This window comes from Pseudonaja textilis, chromosome 6 (genome assembly GCF_049901715.1).
Source record: "Pseudonaja textilis isolate UNSWEBS1 chromosome 6, rPseTex1.2, whole genome shotgun sequence".
Taxonomy (NCBI): domain Eukaryota; kingdom Metazoa; phylum Chordata; class Lepidosauria; order Squamata; family Elapidae; genus Pseudonaja; species Pseudonaja textilis.
The window spans coordinates 55,451,170-55,469,072 of NC_141995.1; the positions used below are offsets into that span (position 1 = coordinate 55,451,170).

At 39.4% G+C, this 17,903-nt stretch overlaps 1 protein-coding gene across 1 annotated transcript in view; it reads right to left on the bottom strand.

The window, feature by feature from the left end:
• The window catches only part of FIP1L1 (factor interacting with PAPOLA and CPSF1), a 41,229-nt gene extending 27,583 nt beyond the window's left edge, over nucleotides 1-13,646 (bottom strand). Inside the window, 9 exon segments of the mRNA XM_087936625.1 lie at nucleotides 1,713-1,781; nucleotides 2,061-2,191; nucleotides 2,739-2,846; nucleotides 3,099-3,160; nucleotides 5,853-5,956; nucleotides 9,014-9,074; nucleotides 10,661-10,700; nucleotides 13,165-13,185; nucleotides 13,188-13,646. Coding sequence (XP_087792751.1) covers nucleotides 1,713-1,781; nucleotides 2,061-2,191; nucleotides 2,739-2,846; nucleotides 3,099-3,160; nucleotides 5,853-5,956; nucleotides 9,014-9,074; nucleotides 10,661-10,700; nucleotides 13,165-13,185; nucleotides 13,188-13,245 — 654 coding nt within the window. The 5' untranslated portion in view covers nucleotides 13,246-13,646.
• Between the last annotated feature and the right edge of the window lie 4,257 nt (nucleotides 13,647-17,903).

Genomic DNA, 17,903 nt, shown 5'->3' on the forward strand with positions numbered 1-17,903 from the left:
TAATTCAAATCTTCATATTAGCTCTGCTTATAATTTAGCTTAATTCTTCAGAATCAAATGTTGAACAAATACCGCACACACTGATTGAAATGGGGCTTCCCACCCAAAAATTTTATACACACTCCTCCACGAACATAAAATATATCACCTTAGCATGGTTACAGATGTTGAACTAACCATCAGTATTTATACCTGTTCTCCTTTTTAAGTGACAAGAGGCTAAAATACTCCAGCCTGGAAAATAAAAAAGAATAATTGGGAGCCAACCAGCCAGATCCATCCTAAAAAAAATTCCCTACCAGGTCAATTTTCTATCGTGTTTTAAAATAGCATTTTATTAAAACGAAGAAACTGAAGTTTCTCTTCATGGAAAAATAAGCATATTATATGCTTTCTACATTTTGCAAAACTGTTGTGCTGGTGTAAAAAATAAATAAAAGTATTGGCCTTATGGCAAAATTAAGGTAATTTTCTCAAAAATATATTGGTTTTTAAGTTCCTACCCATTTCTTCACACCATGTAAATGTCACATATTAACCTGATGTGCATTTCCCACCCACCCCCAGGCATTCTCAAATGCCTAGTCAATGGTAACCATGTATCTAGTTGATAATTTCTTACACTGGCATGAAGCAAAGAGTTCAAGTCCTACCACAGCAAGGTCTTGTCTAGAATTGTCTTCAGCCTTAGAAGCACTCAAGAGAAAGCTAGAATTTGCCGCTTCACGATGCCGCTGAGCCTAACAATGTGGTCTCCGAAAGTCTTCTAGGCATATTAGAGGTTGGTGATTACTACAAGTTTGTGATCCTGATTTATGACAATCTAACAATATCTTATATACGAAGGTAGGGACGTGTGGAAGTATTTGTACATGAACTGTTTGTGGAACAGCTGTTTTCAGGTGGCTTGGGTCTAAACTCTAATACAAAACGGAGGTGGTTGATTCAGCTATGGAGCTGTTTGCTTGAATATGGGCTGGAATGGTTGTTACTGAAAGCAGTCGTTCAGGCAGGGAGGCTAAGGCTATGAGCAACAGTCCAGGGCAACCGAGAAAAAGACGACACTGCAAAAGGTGGAGGGGCACAATGGAATAGGCAGCAATACTATCTGTAGGAAGGCAAGAGAGAGTTAAGTGTGGCACACACCTGTCCTGTATCCTATGTTTTTTTGCTTCAGCAGAAATAAAAAATAGTAAAAACATTCCAGGTTTCATTTCCATCAAACTAGCCCCCCCGCCCAATATAACGGCAAAACTTTCAGATAGTTAAAGCAGCCTTCGTTTCATTTCAGATTCAAAACTACACACATTTTGTTTCGTGCATATTCTTACACAGGGAGAATAATTTCTTCAGTCAGCAGAATTCTGCCTGAACTTCATTTTTGAAGTTGGACCACCAAGAGAGAGAAAGCAAGGATCAAAAATGATACATGAAATCTGTAACGGAGTGACATATCTCAATAAAACAAGGCAGCGTATACATTATGTAACTGTCACAGCAATCATTAGTACATTATGCCATCAAGTCATAAGAGTTGCAGCAAGAAAGATAAAAAAATAAGTGTTTCTACATGCAGCACATCTAGAGAACATATTTTTTAAAAAGCTGGGGGGAAAAAAACAGCTACGTCCACTTTTGTGTTTAGACTCAAACTTGGAAGTGGTATGGCAAACAGTAATTAGAGTGACTAAGGAAAGTTTACCAACATTCACCTTAAAAAGACTGTATGTGCCATCTGGAATCTCTGTCCCTGGCGTTACTTCCATAGCAATGTCTTCGGCCTAAGTTAAATAACACATTGCCCATTAAAACACCACATTATGGACTGATGGGCTACAACACAACTAACAACAGGTTACAAGCTAGTTGCAGTAAGTGATTCCACATTACCAACACAGAGGCCAACAAGGAAATGGAGCAAAATGGCTGGATGATAGGAACAAGGAAGGAAGGGAATGAACTTTTGAACCACACCAAGGGTTGCTAACACTGTGTGTGGAATCTAACTTTTGAAGGAAAATGGTTCTACAATTGTGAAACAAAGAGATTATTTTCATTACCGTTATTTTATTTGTAGCTGTGGTAACGGGTAAAATTTCGAGTCCCATTCGTATTCTCTTTTGTTTTTCACAGTAGGCTTTCCAAGTGTCTTCATTAAACCCATAATTGAAATAATCTGAGAGATCAGCGCCTTAAAAAGAAAACAACCAATATTCTAGGAGTTAAACGCAACTACTAGAAAAATGTGGAAGAAACCTGCCTTCCACAATGCTTTCTAGCTACTGGTTTTCCAAAATGAAAAGCAGCTGAATAATTATTTTGAAAAAAAAGCCCTCTTTTTACAACATTCCCTTTTGTTTACTTCCCACCACCACTTAGCTATGTTTTATTACTTAGCTGTGCTTCAAAGGGGAGGCACTTTTTCCTATGTTAGATAAGCCGAAGTAGCTAAAACATCAAAACACTTGAGTAAAAAACTTAAAACTGCAAAACGTGCAACAACACATTCTCATGAATCAAATCCAGCTGAGTAATATTGTATTTTCCCTGCCTCTTGGAAGCAGCATTTTTACAAGTATTGGGTCTACGACATGCTGTGATTAGATTTCCCCTGAAATAGGAATTATGAACACATTCCGTGTGTTTAGTTAAAACAAGAAAATCAAATTTCTGCTCATCTGCGGAGTTTTACTGACGTGTTTTTACAATGCTATTTATTTCTATGCAAAATTTTCTACCTGGTTTTCTCCAAGGTTTATCTTCAAAAGAATCCAAATCAACTTCTAATAGCGGAACACCATTAATGTTTCCTGGTGCATCAAGATCAACTCCTTTTACTTTGGTGCCTATAAAAAAAGAATACTTATTTTATTAGCCCACGACAAACAATGTATTATTATAAGTTTTCACTTATTTTATAGAGAAAATAAGGTGCTTATTTCCTTCATACTGGCACTCATGAGCCCGATAAGTTACTGTTCTTATAAACATTCTCTTACACTGTATCAATGCAATGTAGAATCTTAAGAGATACCAAAGTACAGAGCATAGCATTATTTTTCCTAGTTTCTTTCTTTGAGCTCTCAATAAATGCTTACCAGAGGATCCATAACTTCGCCCTCCTGTTTTAATATTGAGATTCACTGGTGCTGCTCCATACCTAAAAAACAACATTTTTACAGTAAAGGGTAAAAGATGAACAAGACTGTTGAGGAAATGATTTGAAAAAGTGTTCAGAAGTGCAGTGGTGTACACTCACATAAGTGTTAAAAGAAGCAACAACTTCTAGCTCAGCAAAGACACTGCAAAGCTTTTCCTCAGTTCTCCATACATGCACATACAAGTAGTCCACAGGCAATGATTAAGCCTCTAATTTCCATCACCCACTGCCGTAATTGTAAAGCACAATTTTACACGACCATACTGCTTAGCAGTTCCAGCACTTCAATTGTGAGGAATGTATAAGTGCTTCGCTGAAGGTATTTTGGAAATACAGTAACAACTTGGTTTTTTACTGGTTAAAATAGAATAGAATAACAGAGTTGGAAGGGAGACCTTGGAGGTCCTCTAGCCCAACCCCTGCTCCAGCAGGAAACCCTGTATCATTTCAGACAAATGGTTATCCAATCTCTTCTTAAACACCTCCAGCGTTGGAAAATTCACAAGTTCTGGAGGCAAGTTGTTCCACTGATTAATTGTTCTGTCAGGAAATTTCTCCTTAGTTCTAGGTATTTTACTTGTTTCTGATCCCAACAGGAAATAATGTATGTAGCTCAGATTGGACAGTGGAGTCTTTGATGCTCTCTGAGCTTGGCTGTTTGCTTGCAGACATTTCATTACTCAACTAGGTAACATCATCAGTGCTGCTGGTGAGCTTGGTGTTTGCTCTCTGTTTATATACAACAGCTTGTATTTAAGCTAATTTTATAACACTGATAATGACAGGCAATCTGCTATATATAATAGGGAGCAAATCCCACACTTAGTCACACTGATTGAATATGGTGTCTATCTACCTGATTTACATAAAAAAAAAACTATTATCAACTGTGACAAGTATTGCTGAAGTTTCAAAAAAGTGTAAAATGATTTGGGATGTAACATGAAGTAATTATTTTAGCATTCTTTAGAGCAGCGGTCAGTAACCAGTGGGTCGCAAGAAAATTGGGGTGGGCTGCAAAGAAATATCACCCCCAGAGCACCCCGGGGGGCAAAGCAATTAATCCAGGCTGCGCAGAAACACGAGGCTGCACCGCCCACATGGCCCGCAGGAACCCTCCCCGCCCACTCAGTCCTTACCCGGCAAACTTGTCTGCTAAGTTGCTATTTTTCCTTTTTCCGACCATCATCTGTTCTGCTGTGCCAGGAGATTTAGATTAGCTAGGAAGCAGGAAATGGTTGGATTTCTTGCTTTCTAGCTAGTCTTTACAACTTTGGCCAAACCTCCCTTAGGACTGAAGGTTCTATTATTCAGGGCAGACTCACAGCATGCAAATTTTATATGACAGACTGAGCTAGCCGATGGCAGATAGATAGATCACTGAATGATTCTGTGAGCAACTCAATCTGCTTGCCTGTTTTGGCTGATTTTGGGTAAAAGTTGCTCTTTTATAAAGAAATTCAATATTTATATAAATATTTATAATATTTACATACAAGCCATACCCAGCCAGTCATGGGACCAAGCCATAACCACAAATTAGGCCACGCCCACAGAACTGGTTAGTGGTCCCTGGAATTTAAAATTATGAGTTTGGTGGTCCCTGAGGTCCAAAAGATTGGCGACCCCTGCTTCAGAGCATACAACTGTCTTCAAATCTATTACAACAAAGTTAACAAAAATGAATTTTATAGGTAGCATGAGATTTCTCTAAACATGAGGTTAATTGAAATAGCACTTAGCAATAGCACCTAGATTTATATACTGCTCTATAGTGCTTTACAATACTCTCTGAGCAGTTTACAACATCAGCCTATTGCCCCCAACAATCTGGGTCCTCGTTTTACCGACCTCAGGATAGAAAGCAGAGTCAACCTTGAGTTAGCCAAGATCGAATTCCTGCCTGTAGGCAGAGTTAGCCTGCAATAGTGCGCCACCACAGCTCCTAATAAATAACTCTAAATTCCACTGAAAAGTACATTTCAGTATTTTTATGGCAAAGCCCTTTTGAATTTTTGTGAGAAAATTGGTAAAATTACTTAGAAAACCTTTGTAATTCATGTGCTGTCAGGAGTAAAGCAAGAAGGGACACAGCAGACAGATCCACAGGAATGTAGATGGCTTTTTCTGGATGGGGGAGGGAGCAAGCGCATGCAAAGGGTAGGTTGGGGCGGTGTAAGGATGATGAGAAATGCTGGGTGGGTCAGGAAAGGCACAAGAGGCACAGTGCAGGTCGGGTAAGGTCAGGGTGGCATCTCTTCCGCATCCTTCACCTAACAGTGCGAAGGATGCGGAAGAGATGCTGCATAGATTGGCAAAGTTCTACAGGGGTGCATCAGTGATTGACATGAACACAAAAGGGCTGGGGGGTGGGTGGGGGGAGAAGGGTAAGAAGGTGGGGAAACTTGCCCAGCAACTTGCAACATTCCCTGTCAGCCTTGCCACTGACTTTCTGGGGAAGCTGGCAGGAAAGGTTGCAAGTGGCGATCATATGGTCCCTGGGTACTTGGCAACCGGTTGTTACGTGAGAACGGGTTGCCAAGAACCCAGACTGCAATCACGTGACCACAGAGTTGGTCCTTTAGCTGGAAGCAACTGTTACTTGCTTCAAGGTAACAAAGGAAGGGATTTTTCATAAGCCTGCCTTAACTCAGAACCCGAAATCCAGATGATTAAGCAATAAACAACTTACCCATACTGCGGTGCTCCTGTTTTAATATCACCAATAGTGACCTGAACATCATCTTCATCATCATCACTGTCACTGTCACTGTCATCTTCGGCCTCTGTCACTTTCTACCCGCCCACCCCGAAAAAGGCTATAATTAGAAATTATATATAATTCAACTACGGTGGAAGTACCAACTACCTTTCTTGATACTATTTGAAAAGGCAACTGTATAATTGCAAATTTATAGCATTTCAAGATACGTTGTATAATCCAAACCTGTAGAGTCATGTATTCAGAAATAATCTTCTCAATGTGGATTATTTAAATCTTGTTTAATTCTAATGCTTGGTAAGAAAAATGTCTACTTGCCACAAGCAAAACGCATTTGCAAGACACAAGCAAGATCCTCTACATGTGATGGCATTTTCTTTCCTTTGAGTCAAACTTGACTCCTTGCTACTATATGGCTTTCCGGAAGTGGCTTGCCAATGCTGTATTCTTAAGACTTAATAAAATAATTGTCTTATGGTAATCTGGCAGTCTCTTGTGTCTAATTCCAGTTTCTTGCTTTTAATCCAGAATCCTTAAACTCTAGACCAAGCTGGCACTCACTTGTTGAGATACAAATGAACAAAATACAACCCTGGCAAGCATTTTGTATACTTGAAATACTAAAAAGCAGCGTTGGAAGAGATTTGCAGAAATAGAAAATGGGGGGAGACTTCTCAGTTGTTTCTCTGGTTCAAAGCTGAAACACTAGTAGATATGCAGAGAGGTGCTCTCAAAGTTTCTGAACTGAGTTTTCAATGATACTGCTTAAATATGATCTAAAACATGACGCACTCTCCACATAAGCCCTAAAAATAAAGTGGACCAATATTAAAGAAATGAATAAAAAAACACCATGTATTTATTGAAGACAATGATCCAGAGCTACATATTTAAGTGTGGCAAAAATATTTGAACCTCTAGGATTATCAATTAATTTGAACTGGAAATTAAGAGTCAGGTGTTTCTATCAATGGGATGAGAAACTGGTGTGACTATGGCAGGTCCTGCCTTAGTGAAAGAGCAGAATTATGGATATTATCAAAATCTCATATTCACAATACAGCTATGTGGAAATATGGCTTGAACAAAGAAGATTTCTGAGAATAATTGTTGATGCTTCCCTGGCTAGAAAAGTTTAAGAAACTATATGTAAAGAGTTCAAATGCAACCAGTTTACTATCAAGCAGATCATGTAAAAGTGGAGACAATTCAACACAGTCTTACCCTCCACAGGAGTGGTCCACCAACAAGATCACACCAAAAGCAAGACATGCAATACTCAACATCTAAAGAACTAAAGGGCTCTCTTATAGTGGCAAATGTCATGTTAATGAGGTTGCCCTGACAGAAACACTGAACAACAATGGCAAGCTTGTCAGGATTGCAAGAAGAAAGTCATCACTCCCCCAAGAGAACACTGCTGCCCATCTATATGTTGTAAAAAACCACATGGATAACCTAGAAGGCTACTGAAAGATTTTTTTGGATGGACAAGACACCAACAAAGAATTTTGGAGAGCTAATGAAAAGGGTTACTTTTGGAAAAAGGCAAACAATGTGTTCCACCATAGGAACCGTACCCCAATTCTGAAACATGGGGGTGGCAGGATCATGGTTTGGGTCTGCTTTGCTGCTTCTGCACCAGGATGGCTTGCCATCACTGATGGAGCTAGGAATTCTGAATTGTACTAGCAAATTCTATAAGAAAGGGTCAGGATACCTGTCTGTGAACCGAAGTTCAACACAAAATGAGTCATACAGCAAGACAATGAGCCAAAACGCACAAGTTGTACAGCCAAATAATGGCTAAACCAGAAGAAAGTTAATGTTTTGTGATGGCAAAATGAAAACCCTGACCCTAATCCTATAGAAATGTTGAGTTAAATAAAACTTTACATACATACATACATACATACATACATACATGCATACATAAAAAGAAATGTTGTGGAAAGACCCCAAAAGGGTTTTCCACAACCCTTCATGCAAAGAAGCTCACTAACACCTCTTGAGTTGATACTTTTATGTGGAGGAATGGGTTAAAATTCCTCTCAGCCGATGTGTAGGACTGAACAATTATCAAAAATATTTGTTAATGCTGTGCAAGGAGGGCACACCAGTTACCGAATAGCAGTAGCACTTAAGACTCATATACTGCTTCACGGTGCTTTGCAGCCCTCTCTAAGAAGTTTACAGAGTCCACCTATTGGCCCCCAACAATCTGGGTCCTCATTTTACCAACTTCAGAAGGATGGAAATCTGAGTCAACCTTGAGCCAGTGAGGATCTAACCCCTGGCATTCTGCAAAATTAGCCTACAATACTGCATTCCACCCACTGCACCACCATGGCTTATGCTGAAAGCAAAGGATCACATATTTTTGCCACACACAAATCTACAGCTTTGGATTACTTTCCTCAATAGAGAAACGAGGAAGTATGTTTGTGAGTTACTTATTTAACTGGATTCTTTTTATCAAGCTTTGGGACTTGTGTGGAGAACAGATCCCATTTTAAATGATATTTATGCAATAATATTGAACATTCAAAAATGTTCACAAACCTTTAAGCACAATGGTACTTAGAATGCTACTAACAGGGCACACCAAGTGTAAAGAAATCTGCCAGCAATCTCTAACAGATAATAGCTTTGGGGAAAGTACTGCACTCTAGTACTGCACTCTTTTCTAGCACATCATTTAATCACTCAGCTTTAGATGTGCAAAGTTATCCTCATACTTTCAACGTTGAGGACAAGTTCAGCACCAATAACATTTGCAATCTGGACTTAATTTATCACACAGTGAAGTCTAATAAAATAATAAATTATAGGAATGTTCAAAAATGGTTCATTTGGAGGACAGAATGTTCCAGGGAATGCTAAATAAATAAGTTTCTCTTCCATACTATGCCAATCTAGGACTGTCCTGGAAGCTTTTTAAACTTTGGAAGTGATGCAATAAAATTGCAGGCATGGAAGATATTCCCTCAAATGTTCTGTTTCCAAAATAGACCCACCCCTAACAAATTATTACACCCACGCTGTATAGCCAATTGGTCCTCATGAATGGCTTGCTCAAAATTTAAAAAATATTACACAGATTTCCATAGTTCTAGTTTTATAAAAAATACCATTTTCACTACGCCATTTTCAGCTGCTCCTTCTTCTTCATTTCCCGTTGGGGTTGGAACACTTCAAGATAAAATAAAAGGCATTAGCTGGTTGATAAGGACTGATATTGGTTTTTTAAAAAGTGTAATTTAAATGATTTGATAGAAAATACTAATGTTTTATATGAATTATAGTTTTGCTAGGAAAAAAACACAACTTTTTCAGTAAAACCTGTATTTCTGGGAAATAAAAATGCAATTAAGCACAATAACACTTTGTTTCATTTGATTTAATGTGATTTCACTGATATTATATATTATGTCTTTCATTGTCTCCATTATTAAGGTATTAAAGTAACCCAGTTAAAAAAATCTTGTGGAGCATAGATTTTATGAAGAAGTATACAACAGTGATATTTTGTACCCTATATCTAATTAATTTTAGAAATGACAATAACTAGACAATTATGGTATTGACACTCAGAGGGTCTCTATTCATAAGAAGACTCTACTCACAGGAGATTATACTCAAGAGTCCAGAGTAGAATAGGATTTTAATAACATTGATTTATCATATTAATTACAAAGTAATCAGGAAAATGCTCATTGAATTTTTTTCAGCCCATAAGGTTCCAATTCAATTAGGATTTGAAATAAAATGAGCATAGATGACATTACTTAATAAAGTAATGAAGTGTTTTCAGTTTGTAACATAGCTCTAACAAGACATGCTATCCCTAAGCTACATGTATGCTCAACTAATGAAACTACTTGTAACCATGAAAAACTTTCTCAAAAATGTTCTAAACAAGTACTACTAAAAGTAGTCTCCTAGAACAGCACTACAAAGATGCACAATAAACTCTAAAAGCCTACTGAAATAATTTCAATTTCATAATTAAAATTGAGATATCTATAGAATCCATTGTACCAAGTTTCTTATATGGCTATTTATAAAAAAAAACCTCACTGAATTGTATCGGACAAAGAATAAAGTTTATATAGTCACATTTGGCATTTCATTACACTAAAAACCTGACAAATGCAAGTTAAGTAACTTCAACTTTCACTGAATTAGGAGCATTACTGGATGTTATCTTCTGTAACTCAATTCAAAATGCTAGTCTTGCTTTTAATGACCTGGATAATTCACATCTGACTTATTTGGATCTTAGAAAAATCTTTACAGAGACCTTCTCATGTGCACAGGCCCACCGAAAAAAGATTTTGTTTTTGTCACTCCAAAACACTGGGGACATGGGCAGTTTTATAAATTTGATTAATAAATAAAACTGATATTTGGTTTTTTTTTTAGGATAACTTATTCTATTGATTAAATTGATATGCCTTCCATTTCATGGTCAGTGACTCTCGACTGGATGCCACTCTTGTCTTTCCGAAAGGAGATTAAGACATTTTTCTTATAATTTTACATTATTTTAGTATATTGATCGTAGTTCTAATCTGCAAAATTTTAAAATTATTTTTCATTTCTTGTCAACTACTTGTTTTCAGAAAAACAGTATAAAACTCTTAAAATAAGCTGTAAATACAACTGCACATATAAAGCGACATTTGGGTGTAGCTGCTTCTAAATATTCAGTGCAAAACTGAACAACAGACATAAGACTGACTACACCTCACGATGAACATTATAAAAAAACTCACCTAACAGGTGCTTCCTCTGGTCTGTCTTCTTCATTTTCATCTTTAAGAAGCAACAAAATCAAATCAAAATTATCTCAAGATAGATATCAACCAGGATCACTTAATGATTTGTAGAATACACCTTAATTTCCATGCTAATTCTATATAATCTTTGCAGTTACAGAACCCCCTCAACGTCATGGCTCTTCAAATTTCAAAGAAACTTATTCCATTGGACAGACAAAAATCCTTCTTGTTAATCCTGCACAGGAGATTTTCCTGGACATCTTTCATTTGAACAGGTAGTTACTATCTGGAAACATCCTTTGTTGCTCTGGGTTGCATATGTGGACATTACCCTCTCTAAATACCATATAACTTAATGCAACCTATACAAATAGTCCAACTGAACCCAAAATTTATTGCAGTTAAGTTAGCAACATGGTTGTTAAGTGGATGTGGTTTTCCCATTGACTTTGCTTGTCAGGTCACAAAGGCTGATCACGTGACCCTAAGGCACTTCAAACTGTTACAAATACGAATCAATTTCCAAGCATCTGAATTTTGATCGTGTGACTACGGGGATGCTAAGAGTAAAAAGTGGTCACACCATTTTTTTCCCCGGGGCTTTTGTAACCTCAGATGGTCAGACAATTATCTGTATTCTTTTCATAACCTTCTCTTTAGCTTCATGAATTAATAATTAATTAATTTAGCTCCATGAATTAAGTGTTTTCATTTCATCTTGAACCAGGATTATTATAACCGAGTTTGAAATATCCGTATCAGTATCCACGCACAAGATTCAAACATATATTTAAAGTGACGTGGTTTCAGAGGCAAACACTGGGACAACCCAGACAGGTAAGCAGCTTCTCAATATCCTCTTTACCGTATCTGTCTATCTGTGTGGCAGGGGTCTTCCAACTTGACAGCTTTAAGACTTGTGGACTTCAACTCCCAAAATTCCTCCTCCAGTCATGTTAGCTCAGGAATTCTGGGAGTTGAAGTCCACAAGTCTTAAACTTGCCAAGTTTGAAGATCTTTGGTCTGTGGTAAAGGGCCTTCCATATCTATCTATCTATCTATCTATCTATCTATCTATCTATCTATCTATCTATCTATCTATCTATCTATCTACCTATGGTATTCAGCTTTGTTCGGGTATTTTCCCACGTCATTATAGTTGTGCTTTTAAAGTTGTAGCAATGTTTCGGCAGAATCTCATCTGCCATCATCAGGCTTCTATATAGTGTTTGTCTAGACAGCACAACTGTTCATCTATAAAAGCACAACTATAATGACGTGGGAAAATACCCGAACAAAGCTGAATACCATACATATAAATACCCGTGAAAACTTCTCCCTCCCTCCCTCCCTCTCTCTCTAACACACACACACACACACACACACACATATATACATACACATATGCAGTTCATGGCGTGTTCGGGTCTTTTCCCGTGTAAGATTGAGAGTATCTTGGTGGGAAAAGACCCAAACACGCCAAGACTTGCATACCTGTATCCTTGAAAATCTACAAAAACATACATACATACATACACACACACACAATCTATCTAAAGAATCTGAAAGAATTTAAAGCAGCTGTTTTCAAACTTGACAGCTTGAAGACTTGTGGACTTCAACTCCCAGAACTCCTCCTCCAAGTCATGTTAGCTCAGGAATTCTGGGAGTTGAAGTCCACAGGTCTGAAGACCCTCGGTCTGTGGTATAGGGCCTTCCATATCTCTCCATGCATCCATCCAGCCACCCATCCATATGTACTGGTATGCACACACACACACACACACACATGCATACATATATGTACAGATGTGTACATTTATGTATGCATGTGCACATATATGTATGCATGTGTGCACATTACATACACACACACATGGATAGATGGATGGAAATAGACACATACTTATGAACATACATATAAATGTATATAAAGCTATTGCCTGGAAGTCAGACATTGTAATCCTGTGCGTGTGTATGTATATATATATATACACACACACACACACACACACACACATATAGAGGACTACAATTTTTAATTCGGGGCCGGTCCAAAGCTTTGGTTCACCTCCTCAGAAACAAGAGGCTAAAATTGCATATTTTTTGCAAATAAAGGGGGTCGGGGGAGCGGAAGGATGTTAGAAATCTGCCCGCCTTCCTCTTTCCAAGGAGACGGTGCCTCAAAAAGGCCCATCCTGCGGCCGGGGGAGAGCGGCACCGTGCCCCCTCCCCTTCTTTCCAAGGGGACTCCCTCAACACTACAGCTTCCCGGGGTGGGGGAGGGTTCCTCTCTCCGCCTTTGGCGGGGGAAGTGAGGGAAACCTGAGGCCCCGCTAGGGGAAAGGTGGGTTAGGAAGGGAGGCCGCTAATCGAGTCCGGGGCCTTATCGAGGCCTTGCTTCCATCCGAGGCCCGGCCACAAACCCCGGAGACTTGGGATGGGGGGGGAGAGAAGGAGGCGGGGGCGTCGAAAGCAGCGAAGAGGAAAAACCGTACCGCCGTAGAGCCACTCCTCCCCTCGTCGCCGGCCCCACTCAGCTCGGCCGCCAGTCGCTCCACCTCACCGCCCGCCGACATGGCCGACTCCCCTCCCCGCACACGCGCTCCGCCGGCCCGCCGCGCGAGACCGGACTGCACAGCGCGCCTGCGCACAACTCCCCCTCCCCTTTTTTTCCCACCCCCCCCCCCCCGCCTCCCTTCGCGTGGCAAACGAAAGGAGCGGAGCAGAACGGCGGCGGGGAGAGTCGTGACGGCTGAGAGAGGACGAGAGAGAGAGAGAGAGAGAGAGAGGCCCTTTCCCTTCGCCTCTCTTCCTGAAAGGGGTGGGCGCTGTCGGCCTCCGCTTCTCCCGAAAGCCTAGAGAGGCTCCAGGAAAAATAGGCCAAGAAAGCGAATCTCTTCTCCCAGTCCCGAGGCGATTGGGCGCCCTCCTGAATGCTCCCGAGTACGGAAGTCCGGCCCGATCACGTTCGGCCCCCACCCTTGCGGCGCCCTTCAGGTGCGTCGGTCCACCGCCCAGCCTGAAGCGGGGCATTCTGGGAAATGTATTTCCATTTGGCCAGGGCGCTCTACCCGGATTTCTCTACTGCACACTTAAACGGGGAATACGAGGAGTATTAAACCCTTCCATCCTCCACCATCCGGTCAGAGCCGAAGAAGCTTCTTTTGGATGAGCAGCGAAGCGTCTTCAAAGAAAAAAACCAAGAAAGTCCATTGGCGTCCTAATGATAATCAGGTCCCCAAGCCAAGGATTTTTGGTCTAACAAAGATGCTTGGGTATATAATTGGTGCACCGGTCTTGATTTATTAAATTTCCAACCCATATTGTGAATTTTCAGGTTTTTCTTAACTAAAACAACCTATCAAAAGTTTTCCACTCATCCACACTCACAATTCCCTTGATATTTATGAAGCAACCACATGGTATTTTGGAGCTTCTAATGCTTTTAATAAGACCAAAAAATTTACCTTACCAACGTTTTCTTCGTTTTCACATAAAAGAGACACAACCCATTTAAGCCCTTTAAATGTTACCTTTATCATATTTGAGTCTGAAACTCCTTTCCATATACCACCACTCTTCTCTTTCCTTCTTTCTTCCTGTCATCGTCTTCAAATTTACACGCTGCTTAAATTAAAAAAAAAAACTTTTTATCCCCCTAAAGTAACAGAACTCGAGTCTGCCTATAAGGCTGGATTCTTTGGCTTTGGAAGATCTCCAGGTGTTATCAGTTGACTATGATCAGACTATAATGGATTAGTAACATTCTGTAAATACTTACATTCCCTTTATTGCTTTATCATCCAAGGTCAAATCCTAGCATTAAACATAGTTTAGCTTTGGGAAATGGCTCCTGGATCAAATAAAAACATTTCTGTACTAGCAGCCTTGCACCACTTTTTATAAAAATATGTGAAATCTGCTTATCTTTACTAAAGACTATTTTACTGTTAATAAAGTACAAAAGCTACAATCTTTTGGGGCCCTGCTGCTCAATCTTGGCAATTTCCAGATACATAGATTTCAACTCCCAGAATGGAGATGGCTGAAAATTCTGGGAGTTGAAGTTCACACAGTTGAAAATAGCTAAGAAATATAGAAATAGCTAAGAAATAGCTAGCAACATTTTATCTCAGACTTCACACATTACTGATCATAGGTGCTTTGTAATAGCATGAAGTTTGCCTGAATGATTCATAGCTATGACCATCATATCTGTTCTTCAACAACTCACAGCCAGACAGTTCAGACAATCTGTCTAAACCATGACTCCTTGACTTGGTAAGTATTCAGCACTTGTTACTTGTAAGAATATTTTCTGTTCTATAAAGATGTATACGATTACATTTTAGGAATAGCTAACACCCAAGAAGATAGGCTCAAGATCCAGATGGATCTTGACAGATTCGAACAGTGGGCCACGTATCTAACAAAATGAAATTCAATGTAGAGAAAAGTAAAGTCCTACACTTAGGCAAGAAAAATCAAAAGTACGCATATAGACTGGGTGAAATCAAGCTCAATAGCAGGAACTGTGAGAGGGATCTTGGAGTCTTAGTGGACAGCCAGCTAAATAGGAGCCAGCAGTGTGCAACAGCAGCCGAAAAAGCTAATGCAATCCTAAGTTGCATTAACAGAGGGATACAATCGAGATCAAGTGAGATACTAATACCACTCTATAAAGCCTTAGTAAGACCACACCTAAGAGTACTGCATCCAGCTTTATTCACCACATTATAAAAAAGATATTGAGACTTTAGAAAAAGTACAGAGAAGAGCAACCAGGATGATTAGGGGAGTGGAGACTAAAACATACAATGAATGGTTGCAGGAACTGGGCCTGACTAGTCTAGTGAAGAGAAGGACCGGGAGACACAGGATAGCAGTCTTCCAACATTTGAGGGGCTGCCACAGAGAGGAGGTGGTCAAGCTATTTTCTAAAGCACCCAAAGGCCAGACAAGGAATAATGGATGGAAACTGAACCAGGAGAGATTCAACCTAGAAATAAGGAGAAACTTTCTGACAGTGAGAACATTCAACCAATGGAACAGAAGTTGCCCTCGGAAGTTGTGGGAGCTTCATCACTTGAGACTTTCAAGAAGAGATTGGACTGCCATTTGTCAGAAATAGTGTATGGTCTCCCGCTTGGCGGGGGGTTGGACTAGATGACCTACAAGGTCCCTTCCAACTCTGTTTATCTGTCATCTGTTACCTAATCTGGTGGTGGTGGGAAACTTATAAATGTATTTTAAATATTTTAACACTCTGGAACTTCCAGGGGTCATTTTTGTTATGTAACATTGCAAAACAATTTTGTCAATCAGTGTTTTGGATCTGGAATATAACTGATGAAATAATTAAAAAAAAATTTAAATGATCTATTAAAATCACATTTACAGAAATGAAGGTCCCCTGCTTTTGTAGTACTGAGTAATGAGAATGCTGCAAATATTGAATCCATAATACAATTATTATGTCTGGCGATTAATCCCATATTCAGACACAAGCAATCATGTGATATTGTGATGACCGCTTGACCATCATGATCTTGTGAAAGCAACTTATGACCACCATTGAGCGCAAAATGTATGTTGCTAATTGAGACATTTGTTACGCAAGTTTTGTCCCATTTTACGACTTCTCTTGCCACGTTTGTTAAGTGAACCACTGCAGTTCACAGTTGTTAAGTGAATCTGGTTTCCCCATTAACTTTTGCTTGTCAGAAGGTCGCAAAAGGGGATCACATGACCCCAGGACACTACAATGGTCATAAATGCCCTTGTTGGACTCCGATTCTGAAGGGGAGGTTGAGCAGCTGACAGGGAGTGGGATTGTGGCTCTGGTGGCTGTGGAAGAAATGGGGGAAGGGCAAAGTCCGGCTGGGCATTCAGAGGAAGACCCAGAGCCATCCCCTCTTCATCCTAGGGCACGCAGGGAGGAAAGGAGAAGTGAGCAACATGGCTTACTGGAGAGAAAAGGGCCCTTATCCCTTTCATTAGTTGCAGCTGGGAGAACAGGATTATAAGAAGGGCGTTTGCACACAGCATCTTGCTGGAAGAAAGCGTGCATTATCTTTGTCGAGGCTTATCTGAGTTTTGGCGTCCTCCTAACTGTGTGCTACATTATCTTTTGGAAGTCTGCAATTCATTATCCTGGCCTGTTAATTCTTTCAGCGTGGTTTGTGTTGTTTTTTTTATTTCTAATCTATCTGTACTTTGGGTTGGGACTGCATTTCTTCCCTTTGTAGACTGTTTTTTGGAAGAGGTTGATCTCCAGCCGAGGATGACTGGACATTGGGGGCCAAGTTTGAGGTATTAAAGGGACTTTACTTATTTTTTGTGACTTTGTTGCTTTTGTGCCATGTCCTGGGTCATGTGATTTACATTTGGATACTATGATGACCCGGGACATGGCACAAAAGCAACAAAGTCACAAAAATAGGTGTGAAAATGGTCAGAAGTGTGAAAAATGATCCTAAATCACTTTTTTCCAGTGCCGTTGTAACTTAGAGCAGTCACTACATGAACTGCTGTAAGTTGAGACATACCTTCAGTATTTAATTCACAATTAAAACTAGGGTGATCTCTGGACTGCGAAATTTAGCTTCAGAAGCAAAAGGACTCCAGTACAAATTAACAGAATTTGGAGACCTGCAGAATTATGGCACATCCATATTCCCCTGCAATTTTTCTCCCTTGAGCACAGCCTCTCAGGCAGAAAACGTGGGTCACTAAATGAACTGTTGTACATCAAGAACTAACTGTATTCTCACAATAAATGCGTACATTTCCAAACTAGACTGTGTTGTTTCTCTGTGTCATGTGAGTATATGCATACCATAATTTTGTATTTATTGATCTTGTTATTTTTATGTAGTGTAAAATTGGAGGTGGTGATCCTTTATAAGAGCTGTATGAATGAATGAATGAATGAACGAATGAACAAATGAATTTTTTATTGGCCAAGTATGATCAGACATACAAGGAATTTTTCTTCATGTATATGCTCTCAGTGTATATTAAAGGAAAATATACATTCAACAAGAATCATAAGGTACAACACGTAATGTATGCAACAAAATTTCATTTTTAATGTATGCCAATCATACATTCAAAGTAACAATAAAATTCTATTCTATTCTATTCCCATCCATTCTTTTTCTCTGTTCTATTCTATTTATTCTATTCTATTCTATTTATTCTAGTCTATTCTATTCTATTCTATTCTATTTAT